A 15,174-nucleotide genomic window follows, 5' to 3' on the forward strand; every position below is an offset into this window, starting at 1 on the left:
AGGTAAAGCAGCACACAAAATTGGAACAATGCTACACACCAAAAGGGAGGAGCATTACTTTGAACAAAGCAGTCAGTGAAACAGCCACCCTGGAAAGCAGCACCAGACATCTCCAAAAAGCTGGAGACAGGACATCTCCTACCAAACCTTAGAGGGCTTGCATTAACCTCAATTCCAGCTGCATTGATCCTGCAGGACCCTCAGACAGTTCAAGCAGAGGACTTGATCTTTGGCAGAACAGACTTTCTAAAAAGGAGAACATTTTCTTGGCCTCTTAACAGCAGGAAAGTCTGCTGGTGCACAGCTGGAATATCAGAGGCTAAAGCTCCTGACAGCAGATCTAATACAGCTTAATCACTAAAAACATTTTGCAGGGCAAAGGGTGCAAATACTTTCCTGTGCCTTGAAAAAAGAAAAAAATAAGCTCCTTGCAAACTGAGCTGGGAGGAGATGGCAATATCCCATTTCTCTCAAAATCACAACCAGCCCAGCACTGGGCTCAGACTGAACTGGAAATCAGAATATCTTACAAGTTTAGTGATACTGGAAAGGAACTTGGTGAGAACCACAAACTGGTCCTTGGGGTCTTAAGAGACCCACTGGAAACAGAGCATCAGGTTTCAAGAAGCTTTGATGCCATCACCCACTCACTCAGTAGCTCAAGAAGTTGGTCACTTATCTCAGATACAGCACACAGGAAAGAGGTCACTAGCTCTCCTGAAAGGGCTGCCTGGGAGCTATAAACCAGATCTAGACAAAATCTCTTTGAAAGAGTAGTTTAATTCACAAAATATTCCAAAGGTTGCTGTATGGGTTTTGAATACAACCAGTGGAGCTCAAAAAAGCATGGCTCAACAGAACTGTTTGCATTTTTAATCCAAGTTTCAAAGGACTCCTAAGTGAGAAGGTGAACAGCATCTTATCAGGACTCAAGAAGGGACTAAGAGATAAGGATCAGTATTTGTACATGTGCCCAAATCTAATCGTGGCAGAAGGTCACCAGTGCCACACTCCAGAGGACCCTGCAGTTCCTTCTCCTCTCCAACCACAGGTGTGCATGTTCAGGATGCCAGCTGGCAGGCCACTGCTGGCTGGAAAAGGACACTCCTCTGTCCAGTTCTGTCTTGTAATGCAAGAAGAATGCTTGCACTGACAGTGTAACCCAACATGAGCTCAAAGCTCAGTTTCCTCATGCTCCTGTGTGAGCCTCCTCAGCAAACAGAAAGGGAAAAATTGCATGGAAACACTGAAAAATGGAATCGATGAAAAATGCTCCAGGAAAATGGAATAATCTATGAGAAGTGCTCCAGGAAAATGGAATAATCTATGAGAAGAGCTCCAGGAAAATGGTATCTATAAGAAATGCTCCAGGAAAATGGTATCTTTGAAAAATGCTCCAGGAAAATGGAATCTATGAGAAATGCTCCAGGAAAATGGTATCTATGAGAAATGCTCCAGGAAAAATGGAATCTATGAGAAATGCTCCAGGAAAATGGAATCATCTATGAGAAATGCTCCAGGAAAATGGAATCTATGAGAAATGCTCCAGGAAAATGGAATCTATGAGAAATGCTCCAGGAAAAATGGTATTGATGAGAAATGCTCCAGGAAAATGGTATCTATGAAAAATGCTCCAGGAAATGGAATCTATGAGAAATGCTCCAGGAAAATGGAATCTATGAGAAATGCTCCAGGAAAATGGAATCTATGAGAAATGCTCCAGGAAAATGGAATCTATGAGAAATGCTCCAGGAAAAATGGAATCTATGAGAAATGCTCCAGGAAAAATGGAATCTATGAGAAATGCTCCAGGAAAAATGGAATCTATGAAAAATGCTCCAGGAAATTGGAATCTATGAAAAATGCTCCAGGAAAATGGAATCTATGAGAAATGCTCCAGGAAAATGGAATCATCTATGAAAAATGCTCCAGGAAAATGGAATCTATGAGAAATGCTCCAGGAAAATGGTATCTATGAAAAATGCTCCAGGAAAATGGAATCTATGAGAAATGCTCCAGGAAAAGGGAATCTATGAGAAATGCTCCAGGAAAATGGAATCTATGAGAAATGCTCCAGGAAATTGGAATCTATAAGAAATGCTCCAGGAAATTGGAATCTATAAGAAATGCTCCAGGAAAATGGAATCTATGAGAAATGCTCCAGGAAAATGGAATCTATGAGAAATGCTCCAGGAAAATGGAATCTATGAGAAATGCTCCAGGAAAATGGAATCTATGAGAAATGCTCCAGGAAATTGGAATCTATGAAAAATGCTCCAGGAAAATGGAATCTATGAGAAATGCTCCAGGAAAATGGAATCTATGAGAAATGCTCCAGGAAAATGGAATCTATGAAAAATGCTCCAGGAAATTGGAATCTATGAAAAATGCTCCAGGAAATTGGAATCTATAAGAAATGCTCCAGGAAAATGGAATCTATGAAAAATGCTCCAGGAAAATGGAATCTATGAGAAATGCTCCAGGAAAAATGGAATCTATGAGAAATGCTCCAGGAAAAATGGAATCTATGAGAAATGCTCCAGGAAAATGGAATCTATGAAAAATGCTCCAGGAAATGGAATCTATGAGAAATGCTCCAGGAAAATGGAATCTATGAAAAATGCTCCAGGAAAAATGGAATCTATGAGAAATGCTCCAGGAAATTGGAATCGATGAGAAATGCTCCAGGAAAATGGAATCTGTCAAAAATGCTCCAGGAAAATGGAATCTATGAGAAATGCTCCAGGAAAATGGAATCATCTATGAGAAATGCTCCAGGAAAATGGAATCTATGAGAAATGCTCCAGGAAAAATGGTATCTGTGAGAAATGCTCCAGGAAAAATGGTATCTATGAGAAATGCTCCAGGAAAATGGAATCTGTGAAAAATGCTCCAGGAAAATGGAATCTGTGAGAAATGCTCCAGGAAAATGGAATCTATGAGAAATGCTCCAGGAAATTGGAATCTATGAGAAATGCTCCAGGAAATTGGAATCTATGAGAAATGCTCCAGGAAAAATGGTATTGATGAGAAATGCTCCAGGAAAATGGAATCTATGAAAAATGCTCCAGGAAAAATGGAATCTATGAGAAATGCTCCAGGAAAATGGAATCATCTATGAGAAATGCTCCAGGAAAAATGGAATCTATGAGAAATGCTCCAGGAAAATGGAATCAATGAAAAATGCTCCAGGAAAATGGAATCATCTATGAGAAATGCTCCAGGAAAAATGGTATCTATGAAAAATGCTCCAGGAAAATGGTATCAATGAAAAATGCTCCAGGAAAAATGGAATCTATGAGAAATGCTCCAGGAAAATGGAATCTATGAGAAATGCTCCAGGAAAATGGAATCTATGAGAAATGCTCCAGGAAAAGGGAATCTATGAGAAATGCTCCAGGAAAATGGAATCTATGAGAAATGCTCCAGGAAAAGGGAATCTATGAGAAATGCTCCAGGAAAATGGAATCTATGAGAAATGCTCCAGGAAACTGGAATCTAGGAGAAATGCTCCAGGAAAATGGAATCTAGGAGAAATGCTCCAGGAAAATGGTATCTTTGAAAAATGCTCCAGGAAAATGGAATCATCTATGAGAAATGCTCCAGGAAAATGGTATGTATGAGAAATGCTCCAGGAAAATGGAATCTATGAGAAATGCTCCAGGAAAAATGGTATTGATGAGAAATGCTCCAGGAAAATGGAATCTATGAAAAATGCTCCAGGAAAAGGGAATCTATGAGAAATGCTCCAGGAAAATGGAATCTATGAGAAATGCTCCAGGAAAATGGAATCTATGAGAAATGCTCCAGTAAAATGGTATCCATGAGAAATGCTCCAGGGCCCATGTTTTTGAACAGTGTATTTGTAAAAGCATTCAGTTCAATCTTTAACCCACAGAACTATCCATGCTCCTTGAAACAGTTCAGCAACATTTAATGCACACAGGCACTGGAGTGTCTAATGAATGACCTAGGTGGTGATGAAACAGTAGGCAGTGGTGGCTTTAACAAAACAACATTTCTCTTTTCCAAGAGGAAGCCAAGGATTTCAGACAGGTTCAACCAAGTGAGGCTGCTGGGCAGTGCAACAGCAAGCAAGGCTGGAGGCACAAAAGCCAAGCAAAATACAAAGACAAACAGCCTTGCTGCAGAAGGTTTGGGCTGGGCACTCCTGGAGGAAACAGCAGCTTCCCTGGAAGAGCTCAGCAGGGACCTCTGCTCAATCACAGCTTTAATCATCAAAACAAACACCACTGAGCAGACATCTGACTGCAAGGAACAATAACTAATGCAAACACTGGTTGTGCAATGGGGATGGCACAGCCTCTGTCAGGAATACATTCTGCAGTACTGGAGCCACCACCTCTGAACAAAAGAGAGACAGAGTTCAAAGCCTGACAGACCACTGGAGAGAACTTCCTAGGAGACCTATAAAGGAATTGCTACCCACAAAGAGAGCTAATAAAGAGTGTAATACATCAGTTACTGCAGGGAAGATGCAAAGCCTACAAAAGAAAATATTTTACATCATTTGCTTTATTGACACTGGGTATCTCAAAGCAGAGAACTGCAAACTTCTCTGAAGGAGAGCGTCCAGGCCAAAATGTCCTGAGCAATAAACAGGCAATACTGAAAGGGATCTCAAGTGTGATGCCCAGATCACATCCCAATTCTAGACCCTTCAACAAAGCCAGCCCTAAGCTCCCTGCAGACAATCCAACAAATGAGACTGATACTCTCCTCTCCAAGGATGGCTTTAGGGGCACAGAGAACTCCATGGACTGCACTGCTTCCACCTGCCAGAGTTGCAACTTGTTTAGTGAAGGTCCTCCCTGCTTAAGTTTTACAGTAGCTCCCCCAGAAAAAAAAGACTGAAGCCAACTCTTTTCCCTTTTCAGGAGTTTTCTGAAGAACAAGCATCTCAGGTCTCAAAAATGTGCTCCTTCCCCAGGATCTCACAGCATCTTTCTTCCAGAGCAGCAAAGCAGCAGCAGCCCTTCCCAAACCTCAGGTGCTGGGGTTTTGGTTTTGCTTTCATGTGATCTCAAATAGATGTCAAATACCATCAAAGAAATAATACAATTTAATAGCTTAATGCAGAATTTGAACACTTGAAGACAAATCTATAATTGTAATGAGCAGAGCAAGCATCTGTGTTTATTTTAGGCTAATATGGTAGAGAAAAGAGTTTAATTTCATAACCACACTGGGAAGCATGCAGTGGAACTAATGGGCTTTTACAAGGGATTTCACAAGCCCCAAACACAAAACTCTGGGCTTTAAGAGACTTATGCACGGCCTGATCCATTAAATACTGCCCTAAATCACTCCCCACAGACTGCTGGGTAGGGAGAGCAGTCCTGACCAAGCTCTTCAGAGGCAGCAGAACAAATGGTCAGAACACAAATCATTAAAAATTCATTAAAACTGATGCACTAACGACAGGCTGGTTAATATGGTGGTGGCAGGTGAAGTGACTGGGGACAGCAGCAGGACAGAGAAGTCACCCACAGGAAATACACATCACCAAGCTCCTGTCTGCTCTGTCCTTCTCTTTACCTCCTCTGGAAAACCCAGTGAATCAGGGAAATACCAAACAAGTGAAAAGATCTGCAAGGCAAAAAAAAATTGACAGCAGGAGCCAAAACTTACAATGAAAGCTTCATATTCTCAAGCTATCTCAGCAAGCCATCTTCAGTAATTGCCCAAAGACAAATCACCTCATTTTAAGTACAAGGGAAGGGACAGGAACTGCCAGAAACGAGTCAGCTGGAGATGTAACAACTGTTACCCATTAGCCTGGTCTCCCAGCAGACACCCACCAGCCCAGCCTCACCAGAGGGGTCTGGCCCATCTTGTTTTAGTGCCAAGCACATAAAAGAGGCACAGAAAACCCAAGGACATCTCCATGCTCTGGTATTTTGTTTCTTAAAACTTTCTTTGCCAAATACCACTTTCCTCAGCTTCTGTGTCACCAAAGTATACAGTGACAAGTCATGGTAGTTTAGTGTTCCAAAAAATGCTGTCTTCTTGGAGTACTTAGAGGGCCAAAATGTAGAGGGACTGACTCTGCAATAGGTGACATGGATGATCAATACTGAACATGCCAGTCTCCTAAATCATTAAATGTACATCCTTGCTCTTTTACAGAGAGTGTTGATGGTTATGTGCCAGAGAGCCCTGTCAGGGCTGTTCTCTTGTCCCTCCTGGTGATCCTAGATGATGTCCCAAGAGCTTTGTGTGAGCTCAGGCAGGCTGGGTCACGCTCCCGTGAGAAGTGCAGCCATCTTCCCCAGCAGGGCAGCAGTGATCAGCTTCCTGGTGCTTTTACAGACTTTATGAAAAAGCAGAGTGGCCTCTTTGGTCCTATGGGGTCGGCTGTCTGTCTCTGCCCCCACACACACTCAGGATGGTTCTTGCACGCTGGGCTTCAAAAGATGAGTCTGGACTCTAGGTTTTTTCGGTCTTCAGAATTGTTTATTATCTCTTATCTATAAAGTCCCTTCCCTGCCTGAAGGATCTGACCAGCACAGAGCCAAAGGCACTCTGCCCACCCCCAAGGCGGCCGCATCTTTTATAACAAAAACTACATATATCATATTTACCTTTTGTCCCCAATACCTATCATCTTCGTCACTAACTACACTCTCATCCCAGACCAATCCCCAAATGCCAACACCACTCCAGAAGATGGAAGACAGGAAGAAGAAAGAAGAGCCTGGTGGCACACCCTGATTCCTCCATCTTGTCTCTGCAACCCCCCTGTACCAAAACCCCAAAATTTGTAATTCACCCTATAATAATATCTTCCCTTCACCATTCACACCCGAGTGATTCTCGCATGTTCCATCTCCTCATACATGGGTGGCACATCCCTAGATGGATCAAAATCAAGCCACCAAGTGCTTTTGGCAACATTCCAGGGCTCCCGAGCCCCCCAAGGGTTCTCTCGGTAGCTCTGGACATCAGGAGTGATGTGCTGAGCTCCCACATGGTCCTGCCTGGGATCTGTCTGTGCCAAGCTTGATGAGGTGGCTGGTGTCACTGCAGGGGCATCTCCAGGAGGCAGCTCTGACAGAGGCCAGGGGGGTAAGGCACCAAAGGTGGGAGGGAAGAGGCGGCAGCACTGGGTGCTGCCACTCTGTCCTCAGATCAGCTCAGCTGCTAACACCCCAGGTGTTTTATTACTGCTGCCTCCCACCCAAGGCTTGGAAATGAAAAGCAGCCCCAAGCAAACAGGAGGCTGTGGTAGGTGCTCCAGAATCCACACGGGATAAGGACCAAGGGTGTAACTTCCAGTGCCTCTGGAATCCGTGCCCCCGCACGACACCGAGCTCAAGGGCCACAGGAGAAACAAACAACACACAGCATAAAGTCTGTTTGTGTCCAGCACTTTTCAAATCATTTGTACACTCAGGCTCGGAGCTGCCAGCTCTGGAGGCTGCCACGTGCTCCCTGCTCCCTTTGTATCTGCCAGTTCAAACACGAGGGAAGAAAACGATCCATGATCCCCCCTGGCCTCTGTCAGAGCTGCCTCCTGGAGATGCCCCTGCAGTGACACCAGCCACCTCATCAAGCTTGGCACAGACAGGTCCCAGGCAGGACCAAAGAGGCCACTCTGCTTTTTCATAAAGCCTGGAAGAGCACCAGGAAGCTGATCACTGCTGCCCTGCTGGGGAAGATGGCTGCACTTCTCACGGGAGCGTGACCCAGCCTGCCTGAGCTCACACAAAGCTCTTGGGACATCATCTAGGATCACCAGGAGGGACAAGAGAACAGCCCTGACAGGGCTCTCTGGCACATAACCATCAACACTCTCTGTAAAAGAGCAAGGATGTACATTTAATGATTTAGGAGAGTGGCATGTTCAATATTGATCATCCATGTCACCTATTGTCAGAGTCAGTCCCTCTACATTTTGGCCCTCTAAGTACTCCAAGAAGACAGCATTTTTTGGAACACTAAACTACCATGACTTGTCACTGTGTACTTTGGTGACACAGAAGCTGAGGAAAGTGGTATTTGGCAAAGAAAGTCTTAAGAAACAAAATACCAGAGCATATGATCTTAAATTAAAATGTTACATATTACCATTCTGATGTTTAGCCCCCTTCTTAGAAAAGAAAAGTCACGTCTGGCCAGAATTTAAGACTGGGACTTTCAAAGAAAACCAAGGCAGGGAGCAAATATTACAGTAATGAAACAGGAATCGAACCCTTAACACCCCACTCTGAAAATTCCTAAAGCTCTGCAGAAAAAGTAACCCTTGTGCTAGTGTTTAGGAGCATACGACCAAGCTAACAGCAATTTTAATTAAAAAGCACAGCCCTGCTGCCTGAAGAGCTTTTCTGCTCAAGACAAACATTTGCTGCTGAAGCTAGCTCCCAGTGCTGGGGATCTTTGGTGGAGTCAGCTGGGAGCACACTGTGCTTCCCTCAGAGACAAAGGTCGCCTGGATTTTAAAACATACAGCTCACTGGAGCCCTCTTTTCAGGGGAAACAAAGCCTAAATAAATACAACTGCCATGGGAGTCTCGCCTTCCCAGCCACAGGGCAGGAATAATGAAAAGGAGGGAGCAGGCCAAGCCTGCATCTGAAGCACTATAATGCAAAGGAGATCTTCCAAATCCCACTTCAGAGTGGGCACAGGGTCCCCCAAACCCAGAGACTCATCCCACACCTTCTGCTGGAGCAAACTGTGCATAAGATTTAACTCCATGGAGGGCACAAATCTTTATCTGTGCTGTGCACTGCTGCTGAAACATGATTTGGGCCAAAAAGAGACTCATGGTGAGCCTCTCAAACACTGCAGACTTTCCAGGGGAGCAGGAGTCTTTCTTAGACAAGAAGAACATAAACATTTACAGCATTTAGTCCTGGTAATCACTCAGGCACCCAAGACATCTTTCTAGACCCAAAGCTGCACAGGTCAGGCAAACAGAATCAACAGGTGCATTTTAAACCAAGCTTTGTTTCTTTAGATGAATTGTAGCTAGAGTGACTGAGTAGCCTCTAAATTCTCTGCTGGTTTCCCCCCCATGTGTGCAGAGGGACACCTGAACCTTCCATGTGACTTTCAGCCCTGGACTGCCACCACCTCCCTCTGCACCCACTCACTGTGAGACTGCTCTGTGAATTTGAATTCCTGGTCCCAGAAAAAAAGAAAGAAAGAAAGAAAAAAGGCAAGAAAGGAAAAAAACCAAAAAAAGGCAGATGGATTTTTTACTAGATTAATGAGTTAAAGTGGCACAATCCAAAACATCCCAGCCAGCTCAAGGGAAATGGAAGAGTGTCTGAGAGCAGGGAGAGAAGGTAATGGCATTCCTCCTCAGACCACAATGAGGCTGAAGAACAGCAGCATAAACCAGCCCTCAGTGGCCCTTGATCCTGATGCTAGCCAGGATTGTTGGCTAACTGACTCAAACCACACTTACACCAAATTCTCTGGCTTGTCATGCACAGGGAACAGACTTCACACTTCCACAAAAGCACCCAGGACTGTCTCCAAGGAAAGGAGGAGCTTCACCTGCCCCACTGGGCTCTGAAAGGACCCAGCACACCCAGGTTCTAACCAAGGCCCCATCCTGGGACAAGATGAAGCCATCTTCAAACAAACCAGCAATCAGTTAACACTCAGCAACAGGAAAGATCTGGGGCAGTTTCACCCAAGCACACCCCAAACTGCCCTGCCAGTTACAAACTTAGGAGACTGAGAATCACTGTAAACATATGAAATCCGAGAACTCTGAAGGCGACAAAAACACTGGTGACAGCAGGAATTTCACATGATTGTTTTTGAAAGGCAAGATTTTATCTTTCCGGAAAAAACAGCAAAATGAGAGTGAGAAGGCAGGCACTTCAACAGAAAAGGAGCAGTGAGCTCTGTTTGAGGAGCAGGAAATAAGACTGAAGGCAAACAGCATCACAAAAGGTAGGAGCAAGCAGCAAAAAAAAAAAAAAAAAGGAGTTTTTTTTTTAAAAAATGCATAGTTATGAAGCCCAGCCTACCACCTGTCAGGGAATTACAAGAGGCAGATGGTTACCAAAAGGAACTGGGACAGATTCTGTTTCAGGAAAGGTTGCTCCAATATCACTTTACATAAAACTTGTCTTGGTCAGATGCAGTACAACTTCTTGATTCTTCTAGCAAGGAAGGGAAGCACAAAGCACAATAACAAACACTAGAGAGCATCACCCACAGCACAAAGATTAAAGACTAAAACTGCTGAGAAACTCAATCTTCCCCAAAAATAGTTGACAAGTACTTGAAAGCAGAGATTGTTACGAAGACAGCACATCTACACTGTCAGGTATTCTTAGAAAATTTAACATCCTCTCATTTTTGGCTGATGTTTCCTTACAGATATGGGTATTTGGGCTATTTTTTTTAAGCAGCACACAATATCCTCCAACCTCATGATCTCATTGGAAGAGATCTCATTTTGTTTTCCTGAGGTGTTCATTCTCACTGTTTAGCCCTGTTGAGCTATAACACTTATCAGGAGTCCAAAATGCTGCCTGCTCACTGTTTAGCCCTGTTGAGCTGTAACACTTACCAGGACTCCAGAAGTGCTGCCTGCTCAGCTATCTCCTCTTTACTTACCTTAGAGATGATTTAAAATGTTATCAACCCCCTGTGTGTAAAGAATGGACCTGCAGTTATGCATTTCCTTACTGCTGAATAAGTGATGGTTTATTGTTTACTCCTGTCAGCACCAATGGCAGTTTCATCTTGAAAAAACCTCATCTTTCCCTGCAAACTTCTGCAGAAGTCCTCTATCCATCCTCCCTGATTTGTGCCCTGCCTCAGTGTCACCTCTCATGTCTCCAAGCTGGATGTGTAATGTTTTCCTCACCTCCTTGGTCTCTAATTGAAGATGCAGGGAAGGGACTGGAGTACATTCAGAAAAAAAAAAAAGCTTCTTTCACAAAAAATGCTACTGAGATGACAGAGAGGAGTCACAGAAACTTGCAATGTGCATTTCAGACAGGACAGTCCCACACCTTCATTGTTCAAACAGCCAAGCTGCTGCTTCCTAAATTGTGAGATCATTTTTATTTCCACACTGAGCTAATCCTAGAAAGACGAGGGCCTCGAGAAGGCATCACCTAAAACCACTGCTGCACTGACAACCTCAGCTGCACCATAAACAAGGAAATTCTCAGAAAGCCCATTCCATTACACTGGGCTGGAGAGCCACAGGAACCTCGTGCTGGGGGAGCTCCTCTCTCTTCCCAGGGATTCCCTGGAAGGAAAGGTTTTCTGAACACACGAGGCTTTCTGAAAGTGCCATCCACACAGGAGAAAGGTGGCACAAGAGGGCCACAACACTGCCTCACAACTTTTCCCACTGCTACTCAGAGCCCATGAGAGGGTCAGAGAGGGAACCACCACAACTGCATCGCAAAGAATTGATTGGGGAGACAATCTACCAAAAAACCAAAGGGAATCTCAGAATATTGCTTGTGACAGAGAGACCAAGTGTCTTCCAGGGGAGCTGCAGAAGTCATCCCTAGCTGACAGCAGACATCCACCTAAATCCTGTAAGCCAAGGTATATTTATGATGCCAGAATAATCCCTTGGAGACTGTATGCTCATGGTCATTACACCCTCTGTGCTTGGGAGTAAGACAGATTAATTTGCTACTGACAGGCGCCAGAAGTCACAACAAGGGTTATAATTTCTGTGGGATGGAGCAAGACTATAGGGGTCACTAAGGGTTTGTTGTCTCCACACCCAAGCTCTCATGTTTTCTTTTACAGGTTCCACTTTCTGCAGGCTTTCAGGTCATGCAGAAGGAGTACAGAAGCAAGGACACTTGCTCATTGAGGGGAGGACCCATTTTCTCCTATTTGCACATGGTTTCAAAGAGCTATGCAAGCTGTGGTGCACTTCACTCTTATGTGGTTTTCATTTCATTTAAGAATATATAATTCTTTTAGGTTAATGAGAGTTCTTAACTGGCAGCCTTCTTTGCATTTAATGACAAACTTTTTAGAAGCAGAATTAATGTTCTCTGAGGTAAAAAGTGTTTTAAAAACTGGTTTTAGGTCTTTTTTTATTTTTCTCCTATGATTTTCAAAAAAGGGCAAAACCATACTCAGCTGAAAAAGTGCGTCAGCTAAGACTAGTATGACTCAAAAAGCTCAGCCCATAACCGGAGGTGTTTGTTTATTTTTGAGGTATGGAGACATTTTGCAACTAAATATGACACTGAGTTTCCTGTAAGCTGCTTCCTTATATTGTGCATAACACTTTCTTGAAACTCATGATTTTTTCCCCTTCAGACTGAGTTAAACCAGACTCATTTATGAAGCAAAAGGAGCTTTGCTAGTCAGAGAACTCCAGATAAAAATAAGTCAAGCAGGAAAATAACAGTAGCAAAACCATAAACTTCTCATCTATACACTGCTCTTCCCTCCATTTTCCCCTACCTTTCAGAGTTGCCCTGTTTCCCAGCAGCATCACTAAAACCAACATGACCATTATCCCAGCTTAGAAATACCCCGACATGTATCAGCTAATGCCCACAGCTGTAACAGCAAAGCCAAATTTTGTGCTTTTGGAAAACATTTCTCCATTTACAAAGTGCAGATCCACATGAGAAGTGCAACTCGTGGGGAAATTCTCCCTTCTTGTGTGGCTCTGATCCTGACAGCTTTTAAGGGGTGCACTGCCCATCTGCCCTGACTGTGGGCATGGGGCCAGGGCCACATCCCTGTTGGTGCCCCAGTGGGGTGATTAATTGTTGTGGTGTTGTTATGAGGGTCCCCAGGATGAGGTGAGAGATGAGAATTTGACTCCAAGCTGTCAGAGGGCTGACATTATATTATATATTATTTTATTTTATATTTTATATTATTATATAGAATATATATTATATAGTATATATATTCTATAGTATATAAATGATATAGTATATAAATTATATAGTATATATATTATATAGTATATATTATATAGTATATATATTATATACTATATTGTATATTATGTTATCTAATATAATTCTATTATATATTATCTATCATCTATCATATACTATATATTATATGAAAATGGTATACTAAAACTATACTAAAGAAAGAAGAAGGAGACATCAGGAGGCTAGAAAAGAATGTGTATATCTATTATATAGTATATCTATTATATAGTATATCTATTATATAGTATATCTATTATATACTATATTGTATATTATGTTATCTAATATAATTCTGTTATATATTATCTATCATCTCTCATATACTATATATTATATGAAAATGGTATGCTAAAACTATACTAAAGAAAGAAGAAGGAGACATCAGGAGGCTAGAAAAGAATGTGTATATATATTATATAGTATATCTATTATATAGTATATCTATTATATACTATATTGTATATTATCTAATATAATTCTATTATATATTATCTATCATCTATCATATACTATATATTATATGAAAATGGTATATTAAAACTATACTAAAGAAAGAAGAAGGAGACATCAGGAGGCTAGAAAAGAATGTGTATATATATTATATAGTATATATATTATATAGTATATCTATTATATACTATATCTATTATATACTATATCTATTATATACTATATTGTATATTATGTTATCTAATATAATTCTGTTATATATTATCTATCATATACTATAATTATATGAAAATGGTATGCTAAAACTATACTAAAGAAAGAAGAAGGAGACATCAGGAGGCTAGAAAAGAATGTGTATATATATTATATAGTATATCTATTATATAGTATATCTATTATATACTATATCTATTATATACTATATCTATTATATACTATATCTATTATATACTATATCTATTATATACTATATTGTATATTATGTTATCTAATATAATTCTATTATATATTATCTATCATATACTATATATTATATGAAAATGGTATACTAAAACTATACTAAAGAAAGAAAAAGGAGACATCAGGAGGCTAGAAAAGAATGTCTATATATATTATATAGTATATCTATTATATACTATATCTATTATATAGTATATTGTATATTACGTTATCTAATATAATTCTATTATATATTATCTATCATCTATCATATACTATATATTATATGAAAATGGTATGCTAAAACTATACTAAAGAAAGAAGAAGGAGACATCAGGAGGCTAGAAAAGAATGAGAACAAAAACCCGTGACAGACTCAGAGAGCCCAACACAGCTGGCTGGGATTGGCCATGAATTAAAAACAATCCACATGGAACCAATCCAAGATGCCCCTGCTGGTGAGCAACCTCCAGAGCGCATTCCGAGCAACCAGATAATTATTGTTTACGTTTCTTTTCTGAGGCTTCTGAGGAGCAGAGCCCTGTGAGGGGCCTTTCCTCGGCGGCCCCGGCCGTACCTGTCCACTGGGGCGGGCAGCGGCAGTTGTAGGTGTTCACCCCGTCCACGCACACGCCCCCGTTCAGGCACCTGTGGTTCGGGCAGTCGTCCACGTTGTGCCCGCAGACGTTTCCCTCGAAACCTGGACAAAGCAGAAACAACAGCAGGCTGAGAAGGGCTTCCAACCTCTCTGGAGGAGAATTCCCCCCTCACGCAGCTTCCCCTCCTTGTCTTTTTCTTAAACGTTTGCCCTGCTCACCTAATCCTGATGAAGCCCTGAAGAAAAGACATTTTGTGCTGTTCTTGTGAGCCAGCAAAGGCTTCCTGAAGATAAGGAAAGCCCCATATCTCTCCTTAGGAAGACACCAAGGCTATCCCCATGACAACGTGATGGTAGAGAGAAAGTTAAATGATACGGACTCTGCCTGGCTCACAGAGTGACGTGGCTCCTTGCTCACCTATTGACAACTTTGTTTCTTTCTTATGACCAATGGGCAGTGAATGTGTCTGTTAAGTAAATGTAAAAAATCTTGAAAAACTCTAAAGGCAACATGCTGCTGTAAAAAATCTCCCTTATGCACCCCTCTGATGGAGTCCTGGTGGCCGAGCTGTCGCGCTCTACAGCGACACGTGCCCACCTAGCACGACTCTGCTGAACACCTTTGCTGACAGCATGTGGGTCAGGTGACACAGTTAAACACTTCCACCGTGGGGAGATGGCCAACCATGCTTTCACAACCCAAAGGACACGAGGAGTTTCTCTTTCAGTGACTGAGGAGCACGGTCATTCAAAGCAAGCCA

General features: G+C 42.1%; 1 protein-coding gene across 1 annotated transcript in view; it reads right to left on the reverse strand.

The window, feature by feature from the left end:
- NOTCH2 (notch receptor 2) overlaps positions 1–15,174 on the reverse strand; it is a 97,008-nt gene that overhangs the window by 52,346 nt on the left and 29,488 nt on the right. The window contains exon 5 of the mRNA XM_059854796.1: positions 14,393–14,515. Coding sequence (XP_059710779.1) covers positions 14,393–14,515 — 123 coding nt within the window. The remainder of the gene's footprint in view (positions 1–14,392; positions 14,516–15,174) is intronic.

Source organism: Haemorhous mexicanus, chromosome 9, assembly GCF_027477595.1.
Source record: "Haemorhous mexicanus isolate bHaeMex1 chromosome 9, bHaeMex1.pri, whole genome shotgun sequence".
Lineage (NCBI taxonomy): Eukaryota > Metazoa > Chordata > Aves > Passeriformes > Fringillidae > Haemorhous > Haemorhous mexicanus.